The sequence below is a fragment of the Micropterus dolomieu genome, linkage group LG17, assembly GCF_021292245.1.
Source record: "Micropterus dolomieu isolate WLL.071019.BEF.003 ecotype Adirondacks linkage group LG17, ASM2129224v1, whole genome shotgun sequence".
NCBI classification, from domain to species: Eukaryota; Metazoa; Chordata; class Actinopteri; order Centrarchiformes; family Centrarchidae; genus Micropterus; species Micropterus dolomieu.
This window is the reverse complement of record NC_060166.1, coordinates 4,002,602-4,013,348: the sequence shown is the minus strand read 5'-3', so window position 1 is coordinate 4,013,348 and position 10,747 is coordinate 4,002,602. Positions and strand designations below refer to the sequence as shown.

The 10,747-nt window shown below is 39.8% G+C and overlaps 1 protein-coding gene across 2 annotated transcripts in view; it reads right to left on the bottom strand.

The window, feature by feature from the left end:
• Positions 1-144: 144 nt before the first annotated feature.
• The window catches only part of LOC123986234 (kinase suppressor of Ras 1-like), a 45,693-nt gene continuing 35,090 nt past the window's right edge, over positions 145-10,747 (bottom strand). For both annotated transcript variants that reach the window (XM_046074384.1, XM_046074385.1), the window contains exons 2-3: positions 3,687-3,834; positions 145-645 (exon numbers count right to left, since the gene is read on the bottom strand). In XM_046074384.1, coding sequence (XP_045930340.1) covers positions 233-645; positions 3,687-3,834 — 561 coding nt within the window. In that variant the 3' untranslated portion in view covers positions 145-232. The remainder of the gene's footprint in view (positions 646-3,686; positions 3,835-10,747) is intronic.

Genomic DNA, 10,747 nt, shown 5'->3' with positions numbered 1-10,747 from the left:
ACCCCTAGTTGCTCCAGAGGCGTGCGACCTCTGACATGTATAGCAATTGTAAGTCGCTTTGGATAAAAGCGTCAGCTAAATGAATAAATGTAAATGTATGACACATACATGGCTGTAGGGCTGGCAATATCAACATACAATGACTTACTTCTCAACTGTTTTTATTTCGGTTGATATTTAGCAGGTGAAACGTGAGGCGTATTTTCAAACAGGAGACTCTGATCTACCACCTTTAAAGACATAACTGCAGTATTATCTTGAATACCAACTTGTGTGTAGCAGGCTCCTCTATGCGGTTGGCCAGCTGTGATTCATGACTCTTGCTTCTTGTCATTGTAATGTTGGGAAAGAACTGCAGCAGTTTGCGGGAAGGCGGTGGTGGTGTGTAGGAGGGCTTAGCAGTGCGTGTCTTTGAGGTTCGGGTGGCTGGAGGGGGGCCTGGATCCAGGACGAAGGCATCAGTCATTTCCTCAGGTGATATGTAAGGTCTCTGGTCATCTGAACAAGGTAACACTGATATGGAGATGGAGCGGCCATGGGCACTGGTAGGCTGTAGGGGGGTGGAAGGGCTAATAGGAGAGAAGGTGTCACTGTCCTGTTGGGGCTCAGAGTTGCAGGAGCCTGATTCAGGCCTCGGGTCACCTCCTTAAGTCAAAGAGGAAAGATCACAAATGAGCAAGAAGAGTACATACTGACACACATTTAAGAAAGATGTTTCGGATGGTTCTTTTGAAATTTATTAAGTATGTATAAATTTAAAATGTACCTGCTAAATGAACTGTACTTGTATAGCACCTTTCTAGTCTTCTGACCACTCAAGTGCTTACGTGTCACAATCACCCCATTCATACACTGATGGTAGAGGCTGCCATGCAAGGTGCTAACTCCATATCAGAAACTAATCATTCACACACACAGATGGCACAGCAATCAATGTGATTCAGCATCTTTTTAGTGGACGACCCACTCTACCGCAGCCACACTGATACTCTACTGCTACTGTTAAGTAACTACTTTATAAATGTGTTTAGACGCGTTTTAAAATCCGTGTAGTACACACTATAGTATAATGTGTGTAGAACACTAGAGTCAGTGTGCATGGAAACATAAAATCATGATTGGAATAATAATCATCATCATCATCATCATCACTGAGTTTATGAACTTTTCTAAACAGAGTTAGAAAGTGGTAAACTGAAAACCAAAGTAAACATGAGAAATGCTGAAAAAAGACAACAAATTTACACTATTATACAAGCTGTCCACTCACTACTTTACATTGTAGCATAGTGTCATTTCTTCAGTGTTGTCACATGAAAAGATATAATCAAATATTTACAAAGATGTGAGGGGTGTACTCAATTCTATAATATACTGTATATAAGCTTAAGAAGGCCAAATTCCCACACCAAGTTCTTGTCAGCTTTTACAGAGGAGCAACAGAAAGCATCCTGACTGGAAACATCAGAAACTGGCATGGGATGTGCACGGCCCAGGACCGGAGGGCTCTGCAGCGGCTGATTCAAACTGCTCAGAAGATCATTGGTACCCATCTCCTGAGCATCAGCGATATCGGTGAGGTGAGGTGCCTGCAGAGCCCAAAGGATACTAAAGGACAGTACCCACCCAGCCACAGCCTGTTCACCCTGCTGACTTCTGGGAAGAAATATAGAAGTTTCTGCTGCCACACCACCAGACTGCAGAGCAGCTTTTTCCCCCAAGCTATCAGAGCCTTAAACTCTAATTCATCCTCAGCTCTGCTACATTGATAGTAAATATCTGTTTACCATTTTTTACAATTGATTCTGTATTACTGTATATTGTCTGCTATGTAGCAGAAGGGAGTTACAAAACTTGTTATATTGTGACTATAAACCTACCTACCTATATATATTATATATATAGATTCATATCACACATACTACATTTACACATCACACACACTTCACCAGCAAAACTATTATATCCAAGGTAAAGAATTAGCTGTAAAGGATAGGTGAACATTTTAGCAAGTCTTAAAACATTACTGCCCCCCATTGCCGCCTATAAAGCAACAGTAAATTATATATATAGCCTACATTTATTATGAATTTTATAATTACTATTGATAATAATTAACACTGATATTAAATTGGTGGGTCCTCCCCCTGAAAAAGTTGGGCTTTAAACACTTAATTTTCTACATTCTTGTAAATTTCTTTGCACCAGTTTATTGAGGAAATGTCTCAGGTGACAATTCAAAATAAGAATAAAGTGTTATATAATGCAGTAAGGCTATCAGATATGTTTCTCCTGTAGATCAACTTTTCTCATTTAATTTAATCCCAGCTGAGTCTACATACATGCAGGCAGAAGTAGCCTTAAGTCTTTTCAAATGTGCATATTGCACCTTTTCACCTCAATGATAAATTAGCTTAATTAATCTGAAGTTAAGTATTATCAGTAGTATCACTTAAGAATTATTTATTGATGAAATATTCGATAGGGGGGTCTGGGGGTCCTCCCCCCGAAGATTTTGAGCATTAAACACTTAATTTCCTGAATTCTGGAGACATTTTCTGCACCAATTTATGGTTGAAATGTCTTTATTTTTATAAAGGGAAGGACAAAATTTAGGTGGCAGATGACAATTCAGAATATAAAAATATAATAGAATGCAGTAATCAGTAGCTTATTATTTTTTTTTAGCTTATGGCAAATTATTATTTTTTTGGCCCACAACAGAACAGCTCCAGCAGAGGGGGAGGGAGTGGGTGCTGTAAGAGATGTGATTGGGCCAGCCCAATGTCAGTATAGGCCTGATGCTTTATGGGCCAGTAGTTGGCCCATTTTTTTCAACAGTTTGGCCATTTTAAATAAATAATTTGACTTGTAGCCTACTCGATGAGACAAGCGCACTGCTCTTCATCAGAGGAAGAAAACCGGAACTGAAAACACTTGTGATCAGACAGAAATATCACCACAATTCCACACAAATTTCACTTCAGCTCCTCTGATAAAGTGCAGCTCACAGCCGCATTAGAGGGAATGAAGCATCCTGGAGCAGAGAGACAGTCAAACAGAGCAAAGTGTCACTGAGCAGGACACATAGAACAGGTGTCAATGTCACGGTCAGGTGTGTCATGATATTCTCTCACTACTTTGCGGCGACTGTTAACTGTTTAAATACACTGATACTAGACACTCACTGCCAACATTTATATTTAAATGTATAGATTACAATTTTGCTGGGGACAATTCAGAAGTCGCGGATAAGCCCTGAAGCTGTGAGCAATGCGCGCTCTCTCCTCTCGTGCTCCCTCTAAATGCAGGCAGGCTGAGTAACGTTGGGGGGTCACGTGAACTTTAAACAAAATGTAGCAATATTATGGCGAGTAGCCTCTGCTCTTTGAAGACCTGCGAGACAGGCTGCATCATGAAGATTATTACATATTAACATGGTAAATATTTTTGTTGCTGTTATTGAGTTACATTCGGGACTTCAGTCAAAACATTCAGGGCTAAAGCCCCGGGAAAATTACCTGCCGACGCTGTTGTTCCAAACCGCTATGTTATACAGCCTTTGGCATTTTACTTATCATAGAAGGAAAAGCAGCATCTACTGAGATTAACAATGGCGATCTATTGGATTTTATGCTATAAATGACCCCTCTCAACATGGAGGGCAGCCATTGTTCCTGGTTCACCTGTTTCATTAGCACTCTTCAGACAGGACAGGGCAGAAGTGAGGTCAGAACGATCTTCTGAGTTGGAACCCAAGCGTCTCATTGTTCCCTGCAGCTCAGAGCTGGACATTTGTAGCAAGCCGTCCACTGAGAGCTTTCCTGCTGTAGCCTGCAGGAGATAAGGAGGACGTGTTTGTCAATGACTACTTTAAGGACAAGACAAAGATATAACAAGCAAATTTGTTATGATAATAATCAGCAGTCTGTCTGGGATCCTGTGTGTTCATTCCTAAGTTTTTGTACTTCTCTCCTTTGTCTATGACAAGAAATGTCTCCTACACAGTCCTTGTCCCTGCACCTGCAAATCTTTTCTGACTTGCTGAGGTACAAACAGTGAACAACTATAAGATGTGTGGCAGAGTCTTAACATCATGAGGACATATTTCCACTTACAGGAAATGGCATTTGCAAAAAATATTAGATTTTCACCAAGACTGCCAAGACACATTTAGTTATGTCTGCTTTCTGCTACACTCTCAACAATCATCATTCGAGTGGAATCGTCTCTGATCAACAAAAACAAAGCATTAGGAGTATCTCAAATGAGATGCAAAAATGTCTACAGAAAAAGAAAAGTGGTCAGCCGTCATGGAGAGGAATGACACACACTCAATAACCAGACAAGAAGCAGAACTGCTGTAATAAGTAATAAATGTCAGTTTACATACAGTATGTATCGTATGCATTCCATGCATCTAACACACTCTTAGGGCCCTATTTAAACGATCTACAGAGCATGGTTTAAAGTGCATGCCGCACAATAAGGAGCAAAGTGCAAATCGGTTGTATTTAGTCTCATAAGAGATCATAGTTGTGTTTCAGCCATAACATTAAACCAGTGTCATCTCCCATTCCCTTTACAAACCAGCTGTGCCTGCACCTGTTGCATTGCTATATAAATGGCAGATGAATGGAATGTAAACCATCAATTGATACACCCACCCGCATGGACATTTCTCTCCACCTCTACCGGTCCCTGTAACTTTCCAGGGGATTTCTTTACTGTGTGCAGTACTGATGTACGGGTTTTTCCTTTAAAGACTTACTTTGATGATTAGAGAGGATGCTGTCAGTCATTTAAAACATTTCCATGCGCACAGCAATGTCACAGCAAATATCAAGTAACATTAAGAAAACTATAGTTACAAACATGACAGGTCAGAAATAAAATGTTTAGATATTAATCCATGTTTAGACACTCTGAAGGAGCTCAGGATTGATCAGGAGTACGGCTGCTTTACTCCAAACAGTTTCACTGTATGAACCTGGACTGTGTGTGAGACCTTCTGGATGTGCAGAAGAACACAGAACATTAATTGACATTATATCCTGACCGATCCTGTCAGCCTGTAAGGACATTTAAGTAATCAATGACAGTAAAACCTACTTATGCAGGACCATCGTCCTATCTGTATAATGTGCACTGACTTTAGACCAGGTTTTTGTTGCTCAATTGCTTTCATCCTGTCTCATGATAGCAATGTGCCAACAACGCACATGACCACACCTCATTTTAAGACCAACACTCCAATGGCACATCTATGGGAACAAGTAGCCTACATTTGCTAATTACACAACGTAAAATGACAACAGTGTCGGTAGGAAACTAGCAATGACACTTGCGCTTACTATTTGGTGCTATATAAATAAAACTGAATTAAACGCACACACAAAACAAGCCACACTCACTCAGTACACTCTTGGCAACATTAGCATTTATTTGGACCTCAAGTTTGTGTTCTAAATTCACTCTCCAATTAGCTTCAGAAAAATATTTGACTCTTAACATGCTCAATACTTTAAACAGCAAGACAGTACTACAGCTCCATTTGTTGAGTCACTGCCATGATGTAAGGCAGCTTTTATCAGGGTCAAAGGTGCTCTGACACTACGCTGAACTGTGGCTTGTATTTTTCTCATCAGTATGTGTGGTTTGTAATTTCTGACTAGAAAAGGATAATGTTTGATACTGTGTTTGTGTTTGTGTGTCTAAATTAAAAATAAATTAAACATTAAAAAAATAAAAATATATAAAAGTTAAAAATAAAACAGTAAATGTTTGTGTGTGTTTAAATAAAATACATTTACAAAAACAGAATAAATAAAATAAAATAAACACTAAGCGTGTGCGTGTGTGTGTGTGCGCGCGCGCATGCACGCCACAGATCAGTAGTATGTAGAAGTAATTTTATGTAATATAGTAATAAACAAAACAATCAGTAACAAAGAAATGTGTATGTACCAAAAAACAAACGAACAAACAAATAAATCCAAGAAGTATTTATGGTTCATGGGCTCCAAGAAACAATTACTAAAAATAACAAACAATGAAAATAATAATAATTTGAAAAATTTACAGTACAATTATTTAATTTATTTATAAGTCTACTCTGAGTTTCCACTGGTTGTCCTCAGTTTGTCGCATGAGGGGATTATTTTGCTGCGATGATTTGGCATTCTGGCATTTCTCCCAGTAGATAGTTTCTGTGTGTCTGATATGAATTCAAATTCAGGGTATATTTGGGAAATGTTTGCAAAGTGTTTTTCTCTTAATGTTTTATATTTATGGCACGAGGTTAGAAAGTGCAGCTCTGTCTCCACCTGTCCTCTGTCACACTGGGAGCAGAGTCTCTCCTCTTGTGGTAGCCAGCTCTGTCTGTGGGAATCCTTTTCTATGGCCATGTTGTGTTCACTCAGTCTGTATGTTGTCAACATTTTTCTTAGTTTAGGAAATTTTATTGTGCTCAGGTAATTTGCCAGTGTGAATTCTCTTTTTAGGTCCAGATAACATTGTAATTTACTTTACTTTTTGTATTTTTAGTAAGGGGGGTATTGGCTGACTTCTGCTCTGCACAGATTATTTTTAACTTTTCTCTGCACCAGCGGGATGCTCTTGTTGTTTTGTCCCATTTGTCAAAATTCGTTATTTAGTTTTGGTCTGCAAATTTTGCCTCCATATAGAATTATTGGTTGTAGTACAAACTGGAATCTTTTTGCCAGATTTCAATTGGAATATAGATTTTGATGTTTCTTTTTATTGCATAGAAAGCTCTTCTTGCTTTGTCCCTCAGATCTTTCACAGCCATGTTGAAGTTTCCTGTGTATGTAATGTTGAGGCCAAGGGAAGTGTAGTTTTTTGTATGTTGTAATCTACTGGTGTACTGGTGGAGAAATTGTGTGTGTCAGTTTCACAGAGCTGGTTCTTGCTGTGTTGTTCTTTCTTAGTTTTTAGGGTATACTTGTATTGTTTCAGAGTGGCCTCATAATGACAGCGTATGCTGTGGTTATCTGGGGCCCTATGCTTTTCATTTGATAATTTCCTTAAACTATTACTCAGGTTTTTGCATTCAGTGTCAAACCATTTCTTATTGTTTATTGTTATTTTGGTTTGGAGTCTTTTAAATTAGACAATAAAGCCAAATGATGAAAAATTTTATTAATTTTGTCCACAGCAGAATTATTATGGGTATGGTCTAGACCTGCTCTATAGGAAAAGTGCAATGACATAACTTCCAGTGTTTCCCCTAGGAAATTTTCTCAGGGGGGTGGTCAACCCCCCAAAACTACCAGTGTTCGCTGAGCGGCCATGTTACGGATACACACTGGCACTGTATAATGAAAATACTATATATTCAAATGCACGTACAATTATTTATAGGGACATTTCACAATAAAAAAGCCTGCATGGAGGGATCCATGTAGGCGTTTTGGTGTTTGACAGGTGAGGTCAAGGGGTCCTCAGGGGTAGGTCATCCCACCTACTGATTAATCAGTTGGTGGGCTGATTAATCAGTGACAATCCGAGTCAGACAAACACACTGAGCCATGACACTTGTTGTTGGTGCAGCTATGCAGCTACCAGAAATACGGTGTTTCTGTCGTTGCTTTACGTCATTAAACCACGGTTATGCTGCGTGATCATGCGCAGTAGACGCTGTTGTGCTGCTCTAGCTAAATACCAGTTAAATTTGTTAGATTTGTTGTTACAGCGGCCAACTGTCCGCTAAACACTTATTCTTACAGTAATTCTGCCTTAGCATTCACAGTTCTTTCCATCTTTTAGTGACTGCTGTTTAATCTTATAGTTGTTTTCAAAAGTTTTGGTAGCTGACGCTACCATACTTTAGCTTAGCCGTTAGAGACTTTATCTTAGCAGCTAGTGATGGCTTCTCCTTCTTCCTCTCACTCTCTAGTTTCTCCTGCTCGGTGTGTCAGATTTTCAGTTACTCCTCTGCCTCCTTTAGCGGTAATGGTACGTGTAACAAGTGTAGTTTATTTGTAGACATGGAGGCGAGGCTCAGTGATTTAGAAGTCCGGCTCTGCACCTTGGTAGATCAGTCTTCTGGCCTGAGTTAGCCTGTGGTAGCCGTCCCCCGGCATCTCCTGAGCAGCCAGGAAAGGTTTGAGAAACGTGAAGTTAGCAAAGCCAGAGGCCTCAGTTAAGTGCATCCCTGGGGCCAGAGCGGGCAACATTGAGTCTTATTTGAAACTGCTAGCTAAGGATAAACGTAAATACAGTAAGATTATTATTCACGTCGGCGGTAATGACTCCCGGTTACGCCAATCGGAGGTCACTAAGATTAATGTTGATTCGGTGTGTACATATGCAAAAACAGTGTCGGACATCAAAGTTTTCTCTGGACCCCTGCCAAATCTGACCAGTGATGACATGTATAGCCGCATGTCGTCATTCTGCCGCTGGTTGTCGAGGTGGTGTCCAGCAAACGATGTGGGCTTTGTAGGTCATTGGCAGACTTTCTGGGGAAGACCTGGTCTGATTCGGAGAGACGGCATCCATCCCACTTGGGAAGGAGCAGCTCTCATTTCTAGAAATCTGGCCAAGTTTATTAGTGGACCAAATCCATGACAACCCAGAGTTGAGACCAGGAGGCAGAGTCGCAGTCTAACACACTTCTCTGCCCTTCTAATTCAGCAGTTACCCACCCTAAACCCTACGCAGAGTCGCAGTCTAACACACTTCTCTGCTCCTCCATTTCAGGAGTTACTTAGTGAAAACCCTATAATGACGGTGTCTGTCCCCCGACCATCGAAATTATTTAAATCAAAGGTAAACAGAAGAGGAGCTGTACATAAAAACCTCATAAAAATTAAAACCACAAGAGCAATAGTGCAAACTAATAGGAGAATTAAATGTGGACTCTTAAACATCAGATCTCTCTCTTCTAAAGCTGTACTAGTAAATGAACTAATATCAGATTATGATATTGATTTATTTTGTCTTACTGAAACCTGGCTGGGTGATGGAGAATATGTTAGCCTAAATGAATCCACCCCTCCCAGTCATATTAATACTCACATTCCTCGAGGCACAGGAGGGTGGAGGTGGAGTTGCAGCTATCTTCGACTCTAGCCTACTAATCAGCTCTAAACCTAAACTAAACTATAACTCATTTGAAAGTCTTGTTCTTAGTCTTTCACACCCAAGTTGGAAATCACTGCAACCAATTCTTTTCGTTATAGTGTACCGAGCACCTGGTCCGTACTCTGAATTCTTATCTGAATTTGCAGAGTTTTTGTCAACTTCAGACCTTAAAAAGGAAGTTTTAACGAAAGTTATTATTGTAGGGGATTTTAATATTAATGTGGACGTTGAGAATGACAGCTTTAGTACTGCGTTTATCTCTCTGTTAGATTCCATTGGCTTCTCTCAGAGTGTTCATGAACCGACTCACTGTTTTAACCACACCCTCGAGTTTTGGTGTATGGTATTGAAATTGAACATTTAATAGTGTTCCCACAGAATCCCTCTTTATCTGACCACTGTTTGATAACTTTTGAGTTTGTATTGCTGAACTACACACCATTGGGCAAAAATTTCTATACAAGATGTCTGTCTGATAGTGCTGTAGCTAAATTTAAGGATGCGATTCCATCAGCTCTAAATTCATTATCAAGTCACAAAGTTACGGAGGACTCCTATGCTAATTTCAGTCCCTCCCAAATCGATCATCTTGTTGATAGTGCTGCAGGCTCGCTGCGAATGACACTCGACTCTGTAGCCCCTCTAAAAAAGAAAATAATAAAACAAAGACGGTTAGCTCCATGGTATAATACTGAAACTCCCAAATTAAAGCAAATATCGCGGAAACTTGAGAGGAATTGGCGTTCCACCAAAGTGGAAAATTCTCGTTTAATTTGGCAAGATAGTCTTAAAACTTATAGGAAGGCCCCCCGTAATGCCAGAGCAGCGTACTACTCGTCAGTAATAGAGGAAAATAGGAACAACCCCAGGTTTCTTTTCAGCACTGTAGCCAGGCTAACAGAGAGTCACAGCTCTATTGAGCCAAGTATTCCCATAGCTCTCAGTAGTTACGACTTCATGAGCTTCTTTAATGATAAAATTCTAAATATTAGAAACAAAATTCACCAAGACCTGCCCTCAACTGGCACCAACTTATCTCTAAACTCAGGAATCTTAGAAACAGCTGTAGAACCAGATATATGTTTAGACTGCTTTGCTTCCCTCAATCTTTACCAACTAACTTCAATAATTTCTTCATCTAAACCATCAACCTGCCTCTTAGACCCCATCCCGACTAGGTTGCTTAAAGATTTTTTACCCTTATTCAGCACTTCTATACTAGATTTGATCAGTCTATCTTTATCAACAGGCTATGTACCACAGTACTTTAAAGTAGCTGTAATTAAACCTCTTCTGAAAAAGCCCAAACTTGATCCGGATGTTTTAGCCAACTACAGACCTATATCTAACCTTCCATTTCTCTCTAAGATCCTGGAGAAAGCAGTTGCTAAACAGCTGTGTGACTTTCTACACAGCAATAGTTTATTTGAGGATTTTCAGTCAGGATTTAGAGCTCATCATAGCACAGAGACAGCAATGGTGAAAATTACTAATGACCTCCTTATTGCATCAGACAAAGGACTTGTCTCTGTACTGGTTTTATTAGATCTTAGTGCTGCATTTGATACCATTGACCATCAGATCCTATTGCAGAGACTGGAACATTTCATTGGCATTAAAGGAACCGCTCTAAGCTGGT